At 35.0% G+C, this 18,745-nt stretch overlaps 1 protein-coding gene, 1 long non-coding RNA gene and 1 other non-coding gene across 3 annotated transcripts; 2 read left to right on the plus strand and 1 right to left on the minus strand.

Annotated features, from left to right (window-relative positions):
• The first annotated feature begins 558 nt into the window (after positions 1-558).
• LOC118487811 lies at positions 559-665 on the plus strand. Its single transcript, XR_004882754.1, has one exon. It is a non-coding gene; the product is annotated as a small nucleolar RNA R71 (small nucleolar RNA).
• Positions 666-12,184: 11,519 nt separating this feature from the next.
• On the minus strand, positions 12,185-13,542 carry LOC118487619. The gene is made up of 3 exons (XR_004882148.1): positions 12,776-13,542; positions 12,552-12,698; positions 12,185-12,238 (listed from the first exon to the last, which is right to left on the minus strand). It is a non-coding gene; the product is annotated as an uncharacterized LOC118487619 (long non-coding RNA).
• A 3,356-nt stretch (positions 13,543-16,898) lies between these two features.
• Positions 16,899-18,745, plus strand: LOC110911824 (cell division cycle protein 27 homolog B). The gene is made up of 5 exons (XM_022156474.1): positions 16,899-16,912; positions 17,028-17,147; positions 17,673-17,892; positions 17,977-18,258; positions 18,353-18,745. The coding sequence occupies exons 2-5, from the start codon at positions 17,053-17,055 to the stop codon at positions 18,401-18,403; spliced, it is 648 nt and encodes a 215-aa protein (XP_022012166.1). The 5' UTR covers positions 16,899-16,912; positions 17,028-17,052; the 3' UTR covers positions 18,404-18,745.

Consider the following 18,745-nt stretch of genomic DNA (forward strand, 5'->3'; position numbering starts at 1 on the left):
AGCCTTTCTCGTCCACCTTGTTGTTGAGTGAAATTTTGTGACTCATTTCTTGATTGCTGAAAGTTTGTACGTTGGGTTTGTTGGTTACTACTATTGCCGGTTTCCCTCCAACCAAGGTTTGGGTGGTTTCGCCATCCTTGGTTGTAGGTTCCCGTTGGAGGACCCGACGGCCTAGGTCTATTATCAATGTAGTTTACCATTTCTTGTTGATCGTCCGTTTCTTTCATGCAACTCCAATTTTCATGTGACCCACCACACCCCTCACAAGCCATAACCGAGACTGTTTTTGTCATTTCTAATTTTTTTATTTTTGAAGAAAGGGCCTCGATTTGGGCTTGTAAAGAGGTGCTTTCGTCGACCTTATGGGCGCCCGGGGCGATAGACTTATTTCCCCGGGGAGTGTGCCATTGAAAATTGGTTTGAGCAATTTCCTCAATTTGATTATATATTTCGTGTGGGCGTCGATTACCTAAAAGTCCCCCGGAGCTAGAATCAAGTGTCTGCCTAGTATGTGGCAACAATCCATTGTAGAAAGTGGATACTTGTTGCCATATTGCGAGGCCGTGATGGGGGCACTTGCGTAATAGCTCCTTGAACCTTTCCCAAGTTTCATATAAGGATTCCCCGTCCTCTTGTGAGTATGTATTAATTTCAGCCATTAATTTAGCAGTTTTAGAAGGAGGGAAATACTTATATAGAAATTTTTGGGCTAGTTCATCCCAGGTGTTTACCGATCCAGCTGGGAGGGTGTTGAGCCAAGCTTTCGCTCGGTCTTTCAGTGAGAATGGAAACATACGGAGGCGGATGGCGTCGTTTGATGCCCCATTGATCCGAAAGGTATCACATATTTCTAAGAAATTAGTTATATGTAGATGGGGATCCTCGTCCGCAAGCCCGTGAAAGGTTGCGGAGTTTTGGAGCATTTGTATCAAGTGCGGTCGAAGTTCGAAGTTATTGGCTTCGACATTCGGGGCATTGATAGCGGCGCCTAGATTACCTACGGTGGGCCGTAAATAATCCATGAGGGTACGTTGGTCCGCCATTGGGGGTGGATCACCCGAAACCTTCTCTTGGTTTTTGGCTTTTAACCTTTTTCTGAGAAAGCGTTCGGGTTCTTCTAGCGGTTCTTTTATGTCTTTATTGGAACTGGAGCTCATACACTACGTGAGGATGGTGTCGGGTTCCAAGTCCTGCAATAAAAACAAAAAAGAATGTCGGTCAGAAGGTTCACCACGGCCCCGTGTTGAGCGAACACGGGCCCGTGGTCGGAAATACAGTGATTGTTTTCCAGATCCCAGTTACTGGAAGTTGGACACGGCCCCGTGTTGCACCGGCACGGCCCCGTGGTCAGCCTTCTGTAACTTGAAAAACAAAAACTGCCAGTAACTTTGCTGAGCACGGCCCGTGTCCGACCAGGCACGGCCCCGTGCTGAGCTCTGCAGAAGCTAAAAATCTAAGAAAAAATCTAAAAAAAATTAAAGAAAAATAAAAATATGATTAGGCCGTTGATTCCTAACTTTCTTAAAATCCTTGTGTCCCCGGCAGCGGCGCCAAAAACTTGATGCGTGTGTAGTGTAATATTATTTTGATGAGTATTTAAGCCCTTTTTACACTTTTAGCCAAGTTTTAAATTTATAAAACACGATATTTACTAACACTAAACACACATATGGGCAAGTGCACCCATCGTGGACGTAGTATAGTGTTGGTAAGATACCGAGGTCGTCCAAGGACACAAGAGCTTTTAATACCGGTTTATCCTCAACGTCTAATCAAATCAAAAAGGTTAGAAAAATGTTTTAAACTAAGAAAAATAAAAACTAACTAAAATGCTGAAAATAAAATAAAAATAAAAACAGATAGACAAGATGAATCACTTGGTTCCGACACGTGTATTAGTATAACCTTTGATTATTTTCGCACTTTTGCACTTGTTTAAGAGATTATCTTAGTTATTGTAGTAGGCCCCTCTTTTGAAGGCGACGTTACCCTCAACCCAGTAGTTTGAGTCAGCAAGGATACAATCCTAAAGGGTCGGATTATTGAAAGATAATGAATTAAGTTATTAATGCAAATTATGGTAGGCCCCGCTTTTGGCGGTGACGTTACCCTCGGCTAAGTAGTCTGAGTCAGCAGGGATACAGTCCTAAATAGCCGGGTTATAGTATTAATAGTAGTTAACTTATGAGGGGGTCAAAGAGTTTGGATCCCCGCCATCCAATACCTATGGGCATTGAAGGAGATCCTACTAAATTTGACCCAGGTCCCAAGCAGGACCTCTAAACGCTGAACAAGGGCAAGACCCTTACCAAACCGTTCCCTTAACCCCCGACCAGGTAGCCAACATACCTCCATATAGACCGTGGAGATATGAATGGTGAAAATCTTTTATTTTATATAGACAGTAAAATAACGCCAAGACACCACGGACAAACGATAAGGAAAGATCACCTTCAACATAAGTAACTAGTTATTAAAGTCATTAATACAAAACCAAATAAAAAGTGCAAAAGATTAAAAATAAAAAGTATTATACTAAACACTTGTCTTCACCAAGTGATGTAAGAGACTTAGGCAAACATGGCCTTGATTGTCAAGAACTCTTACGATCAATCTTGGATCCCGAGATGACTCACACACTCTACGATGGACAATGGATGATGGTGGTGGATGATGGTGTTATGGTGGTGGTGGGTGGTGGATGAAGTGTGAGAGAGGTGGTGTGCCAAGGGATGAGAGAGAATGAATCCAAGCTCCTCTATTTATAGGCTGAACAGAAGGCTGGACACGGCCCCGTGTCCGCTGGACACGGCCCCGTGCCCGCCTGACACTCTCTCTCCTCATTAATTGTAATTGCGAATTACAATTAATGCGCCTGCTGTACTTTCACCACGCCCCCGTGCTCGCTGGACACGGCCCCGTGGTGGGCAATGGAAGCTTCTACTGGTTTGTCTTTTCTGCTGCTTCCTGGGCACGCCCCCGTGTTCGCTGGACACGGGGCGTGTTCAGACTCTGTTTCCTTCTTTTTGCCTTGGGAGGTGTCGTTGAGGGTCCGGGCAGTCCACTTTTGTTCCTTTTCTTGTATTTATGGTAGAATTAGTGGTCTTTTTGCTTCTTTTGTGATTTTGAGCTCATTTCATCCTGAAAATACAAAAGGAAGACAAAAACACTCTTTTTCCAACATTAGTACTTAAAAAGGGTTAGTTTTATGCCTTAATTGATGTGTTTTATATGTTGCATTTTACACACATCAGTCACTTCGTTTCTCAAATAGGTTTACTATTCACCATACTAATAAAAACCTAGCAAAAACTTCCAGTTCATCAATTCATATAGTACTCAAATCAACACCTTCTAGTAATAGCAAACAAACAAATTCACAAATAAAAAGCTAATCAGATCAGAAAACAGTATAAGATGAACCAAAACTGATCGTGATTCATGACACATACGAAGATATAAGAATATAACTATCCGAAGAGACTTCAACGAAAACTCTCGAATAAACAAAATCAAAAGGCGTAGATAAACATACCTGTGGAAATCGCTTGCAACGGACATCGTTTTGAAAGGAATCAAATGTTTTGGATGAGAAATCGAGAAGCAGGTGAAGAGAATCGTGGTGAAGAAGGAAGATTACTGATTAAGATGATATATCAATAAAACCCTAAATGGAATAGAAGGAAGATTAATCATACCTGGATTAGATGAGAATCGTGGTGAAGAAGAAAACACAGAGTTTTTGTTGAATCGCACTGAAGATCGAGAGAGAAGGAACCCTAGCCATTTGAAAAGATAGATGAGAAGAGAGATGATAAAGGAAAAAAGGGGACGGAGGTACTGTTGGGTGGGAAAATGAAAAAAGTGATGCCCTAATTTAATGACACGTCGCCCAAATCTACTTTCATTTATTATATATAATAGATAGGGGAGGGTTATCTTGAGAACGCTAAATATTGCGAGAACCGTGAGAACGAATGAAAAAAAAAACCAATCAAAACCAATTTTTTAATACAAACCTCATTGTAATTAAGATAGAACATCAAAAAAAGAATTTACACATTAAATAATTCATTTCTCCTTTAAAAATCACTCTTTTTAGATTTTTTACACATGTGTAAATATAACATATTTACACATGTGTAAATGGCAAACTTACACATGTGTAAATTTTCTTTATTTACGAATTCCCATAAATTTAAACGTGTAAATTAAATTTCTAACATTGTATTCGAATAATAATGATAAGTGTAGAAAAAAAAATTTGAATTTGAATTGTTTTTGACCAAGTTCTCGAGGGTTCTTTTTTTGCTACTAAAAGTAGTGATTTTTAAAAAAAAAACTTTATGTGTGTTTTTTAGCTATTTTTAGGTATTTTTGGTTGTGTTCACATTGGTTCTCGCAATAAAGGGTGGTTCCTAACGGATCTTTCTCCTATATATATATATATATATATATATATATATATATATATATATATATATATATATATATATATATATATATATATATATATATGAGTTAATTACGTTTTTCATCACTGTGGTTTGTCAAAAATCACTATTTCAGTTCATTAGTTTAAAAATTGTCATTTCAGTCTCTGTGGCTTCACTTTCGTAACTATTTCAATCCACATTTGTTAACCCCGTCTAGTTATTCTATTAGTTCTGTATGAAATGACTATAATGCCCCTGTTCTTAAAGTTAAAACATAAATAAATAAAGGGCTAAATTATCAAACAATGAAAGTGAGGGGCTAAATTGTTAGAACTTCAATATTTCAATTTTCTTTCTCTGCAGAACAACACAACAAGCCACTGCCACCACCTACCTCGACTCGTTACCACCCACCACAACTACCCACCTCTGCCACACAGCACCACCACGCCACCCACCTCCGTCGCACGCCACCCACCTCTGCCACACAACACCACCACGCCACCCACCTCTTCCAATGATAATAACTTACAGCTAGAGTGTCACACCCCGACCACGTAAAACAACAAATCGTGGCGGAAACGTCGGGGAGTGTCGTAACAAAATCATTTTTTCACAACCATGGATTAAATAGTTTCGTTTTATTGAATTATTGAACTTGTTGTTTTATTACAAATCAGATAAATACAAATAATTGTCTCTCAAGTTTTAAAGTCGCTAAGGCACAAGTCCATCCTATGTGTAGCATGCATCAACAATCATCACATAGCAGCACCTGAAACATATGTGAAAATAGGTACGTGAGCATAAAAATGCCTGTGAGTAACATAGAATTTGTGAATTAGATTCATGGCTTTGGATAACACAAGGAAAGGTTTTATGTTTTCAAAAATAGCCATGAATCCTTGTATAAAGTTTTGTTTCTAAAATGCGTCGTTTTGATAAAATTTTTATAGTATATACAAAAATATACTTTAGTTTTGTGATAAGCGGATGAGTAGTATATCTAAATATACTTTAGTTTGAAATAGATAAATAGATAGTATATTAGAATATACTTTAGTTTCGGAAATAATAGATTCAGTAGTATATCGCAAGTATACTTTGGTTTAGGAATGAAAAACATCGATAGTATAATACATTATACTTTGGTTTTGTAAATAACATATCAACTTATGCTTTGGATTTGAAAATAGCACATCAACTATGCTTTGGTAGTATATTAGAATATACTTTAGTTTGTGGAATAACAAAGTCGGTAGTATATCAACTATACTTTAGTAAATAATATCACGTTGGTAGTATGTCGGAACATACCTAAATCGTGGTTTGGTAATATATCAAACTATATTTTAGTAAACAATAGCATATCAAATTATGCTTTAGCAAACAGTATCACGTTGGTAGTATATCGAAATATACCATATATCGCGATTTGGTAATACATTCAAACCTTAGTGCATCAAACTACACTTTAGAGACTATAGAAATACCACAAAGGCAAATTCTATTTGGTTAAAATTTGGTTTCTGACATTCCATACAACAGGAATGGGGTGTCTAGTCCTATAGCGCTATATCGTACTACCAATCGGCTTGATCATTGTTAATGAATGTATAAGTAAACATATGAACAGACAAATAGTCGTACAAACTTGAAAATCAGTTGTTTAAGCCATGGATAATAGTTCAATTCGTCGAAAAATAGTACTATGCATGTGCAATCATATAGTCGAAATCATGAAAATAGCGTATCGGCACATATATATCACCCCAAAACATTTGAAAACGTAAAAGAGGGGACTATGTACTCACTTGAGATTGTAAGTATCCTCGATTAAGTGTCCTAAGAAAGCTCGGAAATCAAGGAATCAAGTGGTACCTAGTAATCGGATCGCTAGTTAAACAATCGGTACCTAAATCAGGAGATCGGGTAGAACGAGGTCTCGTAAACCAAATGACTATTGGAACTCATGTGATATGGTTTAACAAAGCCTACATTCTAAATCGGAACCTATCCTAAGTGCTTACGACCCGTTACGACCCATTAAGGTAGCTTACGCTACTTTAACGCGTCGTTCGCGCGAATGCGCGTTTGAGACGCCTAACTAGTCCTATGACAAGTATTATATGCCCTAACATGTTTAAATATGTTGCATAATCAGTTTAAGTGACAAAAGTAAAGTTACATATGCTGAAATACCAATTATGCATGAAAAGGGCATTTTGGTCATTTTCCTAAGGCATATAAACTACCTATCATACAACTAATTAAACTATGTGACCATAAGGTATAACCTCGGAAGGTTATTCCCTATACAACTATGGTCACTAAACATGCTTGGTCAGATCCTAATGATCGACCAAACGGATCGAGTTCGAAAGTCTAACTGGTGGTTTAGACCGCTTGACTTACGACTCTATACAAGCACTAGACTAAAAGTGACGAGCTAAACATGTTAAAACATGTTTAACTAAGTTAGAAAACAGGTTTGATATCGAAACAAAGTGTTTTGATACCCGAAAATAGCTTCGATGCAAAATACGCATAAACACGTATTTTGACCGAAACTTTGACTCGTCACTTCGACTAATCGACGTGGTAATCAGTAGGTATAGTCACATGGGACTATAACCATCGTGATTACGCTCACGTTGCAAAGTTCAAACGAACTTTGTGTTGACCAAATCATGGTCAAAGCAGAAAGTCAAACACTGTTTGACTTTCATGCTTGAAAAGCATAAAAGCATGAAAGAAGCTTACAAAAGGTCCAAGCAATGAAGGTTTGATCTCAAAATACTCAGGTATGAAGCTTCATAAGGGAGAGCTTCAACTTAGAGCAGAAATGAGATCAAGTGTGAGGAATGAATGAAGAACCCATGTCTATTTATAGGAATATTGGATCATCAAGATCATTCCAAGTGTTTAGAAGGATCAATCTTGACCCTACACTTGTGGAACATGGTATTGAATACAATGGAAGTCTAAAACCAGCTCCAGGTATTGAGAAAATTACACAAAAGACCCTGTAAATCAAGCCAGATGCTGAAACTAAACTGCTGAAAATGTTCCTCTGTAGCGTGGCATGCCAGGGTGTCCTGGTTCTGGCGCGTGGCGCGAGGGAGGTCAGGCAGAACTTTCACATTTTGGCAGAAATAGTCCCTGCATGCTTAAAACTTGATTTTCGGCACGTTTAAGCCCCGTTAACCTCATTTCAAGGCTCTAAAATGAAGTTAAAGTATAGGGAACTTAAAATATGCTTGAAAACATCCCGGATGTCGGTTCGTTTGGTCGTACGGTTGCGTTATTCAGTTAATTACGACGAAAACTCAAATGGACGCAAAAACGACCCAAATTGCGCGACGAATGGTATTTTTGCATTCCAATCACTAAAATAAAATATTTTAATGATTACAAAAATTTTTGGATGTCCGGATATGTTCAGAACGTAAGTTAAGCGCGAAAATGCAAACTTATGCACTTTTTGACGCTTTTAGTCCCTATTGATCAAATAAGTTTATTTTCGTATACCGAACCCCTCAAAGCCTATTTCTAAGCTATGTATAGGATATTTAGGGTATGTTTAACTTATGATCAAGTTCCGGAATGTTCGTTACTATACAAATCGGCATAGTTTCGCAATTTGACGCAAATAGTCCCTACGATCGAATAAATTTGTTTTCGACACACCAAACCATCCAAAACTTATTTCTAAGTTATGTAAGGGTTATTTAAGGTATGTTTAGCCTATGCCACTATTCCGGAGTGTTTGTTGCATTAAACTGATTACGTTTACGCATCAATTCGCGTATAACCTTCTAGAAAGTGATTTAAATCTCAAAATCGAACAAGAATTGGTATGTGCAAATGATACACATATTTATACAAATCCCAAGTATGAAACACAATATTTCATTGGTTTTGTATTTGTTTGATGGTCATAGAGACACAGGTGTCACATAGAGGCAACTACTCAGTTTCATAAATTGCCTTCGATAGGTACACATAATTGCTTCAGTAACTACAATAAATACATTTTTTCTAGATCTAATTACTTGAACCTCATTTTACAGAATCGATCCCACCAATCGAAGAAGTTATATAATCCGGTGTTGTGCCCCACTTTGTCGAGTATTTTCCACAGCAGGTAATGCCGCTTGTTGCTTTCTTCAATTCTTTTACGTTTTCTATTAAATTTAATTTTAATTTTGCAATAGTTTGAGGTTGCTTGGGCACTCACAAACATTGCCTCTGGAAACTCCGATAATACAAAAGTTGTAATCGATCACGATGTGGTCCCATTTTTTGTCAAACTTCTAGCTTCTCCAAGTGATGATGTGCGCGAGCAGGTAAACGCATGGATGCCGTTAATTTGTTGCAAAAATGGATATAATCTTTATGGGGATGTTTGGATAAAAGGATTGGTAATGACGGAATGATTTTTGGCGTTTGGGTTGATGGTATGTACTTTAAATCAGGTAGAGGTTTGCACGGTGGTTGCAGTTGATGGAAATGATGACTAAGAAGAGTGATGTAATGGTAATAAAGAATGATGTTGTGTGAGGTGGTGATGGTTCAGTTGGTAGTTCGAGTGGTGTTGCAGTGGTCGCCGGATAAGATGGCCGGAAAAAATGGAGTCGCCGGAGAAAATGACCGAAAAAATGGGTGTGGGAAAGAAGTTTTGCAACTTTGTGAAGTGGGGCCCACCTTTAATAGTTTTAAAGTTTTTATAATTTTCTATATTAGTTTTTTCCAGGGGCAATTTAGTCATTTAATCAAAACTTAACAGAATAAATAGACGGTGTTAAGTGAGTGGACTGAAATAGTTACGAAAGTGAAACCACAGGGACTCAAATGACAACTTTTAAACTAATGGACTGAAATAGTGACTTTTGACAAACCACAGGGACGACAAACGTAATTAACTCTATATATATATATATATATATATATATATATATATAGGGGTATGTTCATTTGAGAAGAAAATTTAATTGAGAAGAAAAAGAACAAATGGCACAATGGTAAAATATTAAGTATTATTCTTTCATCTCATTTATTACAATCTTTAAATAATTAATTACTCATAAATACTATTATTCTCTACACTAATTTTCATTGCCTACACACATAAAAATTTATCCTACACATTTCGAAAATTATCCTACAGGTACTCAAATTTATCCTACACAACTAGTAATTTATCCTACACACCTAGTAATTTGTCCTACACTCTAAATTAATTTTTTTTAATTTTTGAAAAAATATATATTTTTTGAAAATAAATTATAAATTTAATGTAGTTAGCTATTAAAAAGAAAGACTAGATATTAATGATCTATGTAAGTTTACAAATATACTCTTACATTAAAATTAAATGCAAATATTAAATGAAGTAAAAATCAAACATTCTTATTGGTTAAAACTTATTCTTTTTTCTTCTTACAAAAAAATTCTTCTCATTCGAACTTTCCACTATATATATATGTATGTATATATATATATATATATATATATATATATATATATATATATATAGGATTAGGTTCAAACGTGAACAAAATCTCAAGAGTGAACTGCGTGAACGGATCTGGGCCCTTGATTTTTATGATCTTGAGATTAAAGTGAGTGGCATGATGGTAATTATTTGGTTAATTTTTTTCATTTAATTAAATACAAAAAGGGTATATGTATAATTTCAATCTTAAATTGATTGCATAAATCTCTCACAAATCAAGTAATCAATTATCCTCTTAAATTGATTGCGTAAATCTCTCACAAATCAAATCAAGGATTAGGAAAGATGTAACTTAATTCAATTATTAAAATAGTTATTTGTTTAAATGCGATGTACACATGTGTATTCTGATTTTGCCCTCTTTCTAATGCGATGTACACATGTGTATATCGTCTGTTTTTGTGATATCTCATAATTGTTTGTATTGAATGTTGATGTACACCTGTGAATTATTGTACATATATGTACGATGATGCTGAGTACACATGTGTACTGTTCTATTTATATCCAAGTACACATGTGTATACCGTTGAAATATGAAGGTTACGTGGATCTTAAAAATCAAAATTTGAATTCTGGTGATGAAATCTGAAATAAAAATTAAGATTGAAATCTGGTGATTTGTTGTTTGTTTTGATAATTATCTTATTAATAAATAAACATAATGTGGATAATGAATTTAAATTAGGAAAGATGTAACTTAATTCAATTATTAAAATAATGATTTAAATCTAACTTTTATATAATTACAATCCTACCCTTAACAACTAAAAAGGAAATCAAGGGTCCATATCTGTTCACGCAGTTCACTCTTGGGAGGTTGTTCACGCTGGAACTCTACCCTATATATATATATATATATATATATATATATATAGAGTAAGGTTAACATACAAAAAGCCTTATCATACATCACGTAGGAGACAATGGTAACCGTTGGATCAGGGTTATAATCACGCATGGGACCACATAATCACACATGGGACCACATAATCACGCATGGGACTATAATCACGCACGTTCTATGATAATAACGCACGTTATATTTTTTGTCATGTATGTTAATGTAGGTTAAGCCCTGATGTACATTATACTTTCTCTATATATATATATATATATATATATATATATATATATATATATATATATATATATATATATATATATATATATATATATATATATATAGGGGAAGGATGTATAGAAAACCCACTTTAATTTAGAAAACCCGGGAAACTCAAAGCTCCCGATGTTTTTTTTTTTTTTTTTTGAAAAAAATTTACACATGTTATATACATGTTTTTAAGGGTTTTGGGCAAAAAAAACCAAAAAAGCGCCGAGTAGATATTTTAAAAAAAATAAACAAGTTTTGGTGTAACACATGTTACATTCATATGACATATTTGTAACATGTGTTACACCAAAACTTGTTTATTTTTTTTAAAAATATCTACTCGGCGCTTTTTTGATTTTTTTTGCCCAAAACCCTTAAAAACATGTATATAACATGTGTAAACTTTTTCAAAATAAAAAAACATCGGGAGCTTTGAGTTTCCCAGGTTTTCTAAATTAAAGTGGGTTTTCTATAGATACTTACACTATATATATATATATATATATATATATATATATATATATATAGGTTCCAGCGTGAACCTAATCCCATGCGTGAACTGCGTGAACTAATCTGAACCATTGATTTCCTTTTTAGTTGTTAAGGGTATGATTGTAATTATATAAAAATTAGATTTAAATCATTATTTTAGTAATTGAATTAAGTTACATCTTTCATATTTTAAAATCATTATCCACAATATCTTTTATTTCATTTTATTTTCAGATTTTACCACCTGAATTCGGATTATGATTTTTAAGATCCGCGTAACCTTCATATTTCAACAGTATACACATGTGTACCTGGATATGAATTGAACAGTACACATGTGTACTCAGCATGGTACATATGTGTAAGTAGCTACATAATACATACATATAAACAAAACCTGTACAACTCTTTTTTATTAAGCAAATAACAATTTCCATAATGTTTGCAAAACCAAAAAAAAAACCATACAATTACAAGTTTCATTTTCGTGAAAACAATAAACGCAACATAATCGGAAAAATAAAAAAGACATAGTCTTTTACAACTATTCACCGCGTTGTATGCTGAATTATCCTTATCGACCAAGCAAATAAACATACGTGAATCATCTTTATCGACCTCATACGTGAATCATCCTTATCGACCTTCCATCTCCACTTTCCTCGTTTACGACGTCTCCTATAATAACACAAAAAACTCAGCAATTCGTACTTTGCATAAGTCACAAGTGTACATCAACAACTTCACACATTCAATACACAAAACAAATATGAGATATCACAAAAACAGACGCTATACACATGTGTACATCACATTAAAAACATAGCAAAACCAGAAATACACATGTGTACAGCGCCTTAAAAACAGAGCAAAATCAGAATACACATGTGTACAGCGATTTAAAAACAAGCAAAATCAGAAATACACATGTGTACATCGCCTTGAAGCAGAGCAAAATCATAATATGGTGTAGCCAACATGCTTCTAGTACCTGAATTTCATGTTCAGAAATCAACCACAACGGTGACTTGGGCGACGACGACAAAACCTACCAGCTCCCAGTTACCGTTTTCAACACCTCCCTCTGTTCGTCAGTCAGAAACCCCTCAAGTGGCGTCACCATTTCCACTCGCAAACCCTACAAAAAAAAACCACAATCTCAAATACTGAAATTCAAATCGAGTAAACGAAACACATAGTTTTGAGATATGAAACCCTAGATCTGAACTGAACAGAGACTGAACCGCACAAGCCGAAACAAACCAAACAAATCGGAATCCGAATCGAAGCTGTGCCACTAAAACCCATCCTCCTGTCGCGAACCCGAATCCTTGAAGCTGCACATTCCTTCAATTCTCATATACACCAAACCATTTACAACTACCTGAGTCAATCCAATGTATTCTAAAAACAAACAACAACTATCAGACTAAAAACAAGACCAGCCAAAATGAAAGCATAGGACTAGATAATACAATCCGCACCGTGTACAAAACAACTAACCAAAAATTACAAGATTGCAAGACAAATCGATGGACATATACTAACCGGGGACTCATGAGGTGAATGGGTGTAGGTTGCCTCCGAAAATCACGCCGGACCCGAATCACACCCGAACTAAATCTGAGATGATTGGGGTTGCCCGAATCGAACCAAAACAGAATATGTATACGAACCAACCAAACATAACCACTTCCACTTTCACCACTTGTCGTCGCCTACCGTTCGCCGTCGAGACCCGCCGCCGCTGCCGACATCGCTACCCCTTCTCTGTTTTCTTCCCTCTCACTCTCTGATTCTCTCTCTATAGACTCTTCCTCTCTCTCTCTGTTTGTTCGATTCGGATCTGAGAATCGATCCAGCGAACTTCACCTGTTGATCAGAAAAACTAGGAGACGAGGAACAGAGTTTTCCGGTGATAAAAGGATCCGGCGAACAATTTTTTCTTCGATTCTGGTGAAGGTTAGAGAGAAAATTGGATCTTGAAGAAATTGAATATTGATTTGTGAGAGAGAACGAGAATTATGCAATCAATTTAAAATGCAAATTACAGATATACCCTTTTTCATTTAATTAAATGAAAAAAATTAACCACATATTTACTATCATGCCACTCACTTTGATCTCAAGATCATAAAAATCAAGGGCCCAAATTAGTTCACGCAGTTCACGCATGGGATTTTGTTCACGTTTGAACCTAATCCTATATATATATATATATATATAGAGAGAGAGAGAGGGGGGGGTAAGGATCCTAAGAGAAGTCCACCCTATTTAAGAAACTTGAGAAGAATTCTGGACCACACATTTCCCTAAGCTTTTCGTAATATACACATATGTATAGTTTAAAATCAACTATATACATATATGTATATTGTAAAATCATGAATTATACACATGTGTATATAGTCAATTTTAAACTATACATATGTGTACATTACGAAAAGCTTAAGGAAAATGTGTCGTCCAGAATTCTTCTCAAATTTCTCAATTAACCTAATGCTTCTCACACGATCCTAACCCTATATATATATATATATATATATATATATATATATAGGGTGAGGTTCCTCTACAAAGTGTGTTTTCTCTACAAAGTATAGGAAGTATTTTGTGCCATTGGATGTGTTTGATCAATGATTGAGATTAGTTGGGTGGCATTTTTGTAATATTTGTGTTTTATTTATTGATTCATTTAATAAGCGAGGGCATTGTAGTCATTAATCGTTTTTTAAATAAAGAAACTACCATCACTTCCTTTATTCTAGCAATTTCTTCATTAATTAACCACCAATCTCTAAAATCATGGATCTATACATCAACATGATTCAAGAACATTCAAACAATGGAGAACAATAACACTATAATCTATTCCAAAGAAATGTTCAGACTTTTTTTTTGTGATCTAATATGTTTATACTAGTGTGTTATACGGAATGCAAGATTTTATAATGGTGTGTTCTACATAATCTAAGTTGTTTATACTGGTGTGTTATACGGAATCTACGTTATTTATACTAGTATGTTATACTAGCGATCAAAGTTGTTTATACTGGTGTGTTATACGGAATCTAAGTTGTTTATACTGGCGATCGAAGTTGTTTATACTGGTGTGTTATACGAAATCTAAGTTGTTTATACTGGTGTATTATATGGAATGTAAGCTGTTTATACTTATACTGGTGTGTTATACGGAATGTAAGTTATTTATATTGGTGTGTTATACAGAATCTAGACTATTTATACAAGTGTCTTATACGGAAATGTAAGTTGTTTACACTTGTAACTGATAAAACACAACGTGAATAAACCAATAACTGCTAAAACACAACGTTAAGAATTTGTTTATGAGTGATCGCATGTCATGTTAATTTGTTTTATATACGTTCTTTTTATTATAAGTAACTGACAATTTTGAATTCTTAAAAGATATGTTGTTTCCTTAAAAAAATCTCCTTATTTTGTTTAAAAAATAAATCTTCCATAAATAAGTTAATTATTCAATTACCTTTATGCCCTTTAATATAAAATCTCTAAATGCCACATGTCCCCCTTAGAACACTTCCTACACTTTGTAGGAAAAATGGACTTTGTAGCCAACTCCCACCCTATATATATATGGAATTGTTAAAATGAGGACTAGCATGAGTTGTAAAAATTTGGAAAACTCTTTGATTCAAAAAAATATTTGACAACTTTTTTAGTGAAACTTATTTTAAAAAACGTATACCACTTTTTACAGGTGGTGTAAAATTGACTTAATGTTCTAGCTGCTGACATCAGCAACCATTTACACCACCATAAATGAAATTTACATGTCGAAAAAAACGTCGGCTCGTCAATTTTTTTCGCTTCTTTTCACATATATCTTAAGATGTCTTAGTTAGATGTCAATCTACCTTTGTGCAAAATTTGGTTGAAAAACTCATATGGAAAGTAGAGTTCTCACAACTCGGAGGAGTTCTCACAACTCGGAGGAGTTCTCACATGAGCACTCTCTCTCTCTATCTATATATATATATAAAGTATAGTGTCAACTGTTCGGGGCCAGCATCAAGAATCAAGAGGTTGGTTAACGACTTAATTCAGATGATAACTATTTTGATACGATTGAACAAGAAACAGAGAAGAAAAATTCGATCAAACCAAGCGTACAACTATCATAACAACCATTAAGGACAACTATCATAACAACCCTTACAATCAGTTAAGTACAACTATCATAACAACCAACTCGTACAACTATCATAACAACCCTTACAATCAGTTAAGTACAACTATCATAACAACCAACTTGTACAACTATCATAACAACCATTAAGTACAACTATCATAACAAAGTACACAGATGGTTCCTGTGGTTTGTATTTTGTAACGCATTTACTCCCCAATGTTTAGTGACAAGACTTAAAAAAGCCAAGGACTAAATCGAAAATTTTATTACTACCAACATAACAAACGTATATAAAATAATTGGGTTTAAACAGTAAATTTTGATCGTACCTGAAGGAGGATATGAGGTTGAGTTATTTAGCACAGGAGCTAATATCAACCGATCGCTTAGCCCAGGGTCGTCCCCGAGAATGATAAAAAAAATTTTGGGCCTCGTGAGAGACAAAAAAATTGGGTCCATCTCTATAATATAAATTTATCACTTATATATACAAAAACCACAATACAACGATAATTGATTAATCGTTATAAAATAAACAAAACAATAGTAATGTAGCAAAATGATCGAACTAACTTACTTTAGCAAATCGTGAGCTATCCTAACGTTTTTGGAAGCAAAGCTCTCCTAAAAAATCAAACAATTAAACAAACGCATAATAAAACATTAAAATTCAAACGTAAAGTAATCAAACAATTAAACAAACGCACAATAAAACATTAAAGTTCAAACGTTAAGTTTCATCTTGCAAAAGTTTAAACATCATTAATTGAACTTCAAAGTTTCAAAATTCACACATAATGTAGTTCGGTGATGTTGTTGAATGTTGTTCGTCTTTTAGTTCGCCCTCCCCCCCCCCCCCCCAGCCAACAGGTAAGTGAATCAGGGATGGGCCCAAATCTGATTTGGGTAACTAAATGGAATAATAATGGATGTTCGATAAATTATTGTTTAATTGGGCCCGAATCACAAATTCAAAGCTGATTATGATTTATAAGATTTTCTAGCCCAGATGTCCAGTTAACAAGTTAAACGTAAGTGCAGTACGGGGACTTTCATTAAATCTGATTATAAGGTAATATAATATATAAAAACTTTGGGCCCCTTTCTGATTTGGGCCTTGTGCAGTGGCCCGACCTGCACAGGCCCAAAACCGGCCCTGGCTTAGCCCCTCAGTCATGGTAAGTTTTTTTAACTTTTTTATAACCTCTAAAACTAAAAGTATGAATAATGCTCACTAAGTATTTGATTCTTTTTTAGTGTCTACAATTTATTTTTTTAATACAAACATGTCAGGTGTGCAATAGGAAATTGTTATAGCATGCAGAAAGACCATGAAACCGCTTTAAAAAACTTTCAACGAGCAGTGCATCTAAATTCTAGATTCGTCTATGCTCACACCCTATGTGGTCACGAGTACAATTTCATTATAATATATTATACTCTAATTTAGTATCATAAATTCATAATAGAGTAAAATGCCATTTTCGTCACTGAGGTTTGGCCAATTTTGCAGCTTTCGTTCAAAGGTTTGCTTTTCGCATCAGGATCCAAAAGGTTTGAAATCCTGCCATTTTCATCCGGCTCGTTATCCATATTTATGCGTTAAGTCAGGGATATTTCCGTCTTTTTTGTTAACTTAAAGGGCAATTCGGTCTTTTTCAGGGGTATTTGGTCATTTTACATAGAGTGAAAAATAATATATTGCCCTTTAAGTTAGAAAAAAGACACAAATACCCTTGACTTAACGGAGAAAAATGGATGGAGTTAACGAGCCAGATAAAAATAGCAATATTTCAAACCTTTTGAATCCAAATGGGAAAAAACAAACCTTTGGATGAAAGTCGCAAAACTGGCCAAACCTCAGGGACGAAAATGGCATTTTACCCTTCATAATATATCCTTTGATGTTCTGCATATGGTTTTTATCTTTATTTACAGATATGTGGCTTTGGAGGATTTTGAGAATGGAATTGGAAGTTACCAAAATGCCCTTCAAATAGATCCCAGACATTATAACGCATGGCATGGTCTTGCAATGATATATCTTCGCCAGGAGAAATACGAATTCTCAAAGCATCATTTTCATAGGGCTTTGAATATAAACCCTCGTTCTTCTGTTATAATGACTTATCTCGGGACTTCTTTACATGCGTTAAAGGTTTGATTCTATGTACATTCACATGGAAATTGATAAAAATAAAAACTAAAATCTTTGTGGGTTTTTTCTTATAAACATTGTCAGAGAAATGACGAAGCTTTATCGATGATGGAAAAGGCTATAATAGCAGATACGAAGAACCCTCTACCCATGTATCAAAAAGCAACTATTCTTGTAATGATGGAGGAGTTTGACGATGCTTTAACTGTTTTAGAAGAACTTAAAGAGTACGCGCCTCATGAAAGCAGTGTATATGCGTTAATGGGAAAGATATATAAATATCGCTCTATGTATGACATGGCCATGCTTCATTTTGGTCTAGCTTTGGATTTGAAGCCTTCTGCAACTGATGTGGCTACTATCAAGGTTATATTCTCTTTTCTTTGATCATTGTTTATTATTATTTTTTTTTTATAAATAATTAGTGAGTTGAACGTTATTGTTTCTTTATTTCCCACAGGCTGCCATTGAGAAGTTACATATACCTGATGAATTAGATGACAACTTATAGAGCTCGTATGCAACTCGACTCAAGACCCGTCTGTATAATACTTTCCATCAATGGTATTGATACAACGTATCTCAATTCCGTTATGGACCGAAGCTCATTAGATTGAGGTACATGCAGTGTTGAAGATTGATGATACCGTCTAGGTGAACATTAGTTATCCCCTTTACATTGTATTCTTTCCTAGGATCGACTTTTTCATCATTTTTACTTCATCTTGTTGTTGAGATGTGTTGAATTCATCGGGTAGTGTATTTTTTTGTCGCCTTAATAAGAGTTGATTGTTGACAACTCTTTTGTACGAGATAAATATAATATGTGATTAAAGGAGAGTTTTCAACATTA

This window comes from Helianthus annuus, chromosome 15, assembly GCF_002127325.2.
Source record: "Helianthus annuus cultivar XRQ/B chromosome 15, HanXRQr2.0-SUNRISE, whole genome shotgun sequence".
In the NCBI taxonomy this organism is placed as follows: domain Eukaryota; kingdom Viridiplantae; phylum Streptophyta; class Magnoliopsida; order Asterales; family Asteraceae; genus Helianthus; species Helianthus annuus.

Bases quoted from the DNA above. Each gene is read 5' to 3' on its own strand.
- LOC110911824 (XM_022156474.1), top strand. From the start codon at position 17,053: ATGCAGAAAGACCATGAAACCGCTTTAAAAAACTTTCAACGAGCAGTG. The intron at 17,148-17,672 runs GTACAATTTCAT...CTTTATTTACAG, and splicing joins CACACCCTATGTGGTCACGA to ATATGTGGCTTTGGAGGATT. The intron at 17,893-17,976 runs GTTTGATTCTAT...AAACATTGTCAG, and splicing joins CTTCTTTACATGCGTTAAAG to AGAAATGACGAAGCTTTATC.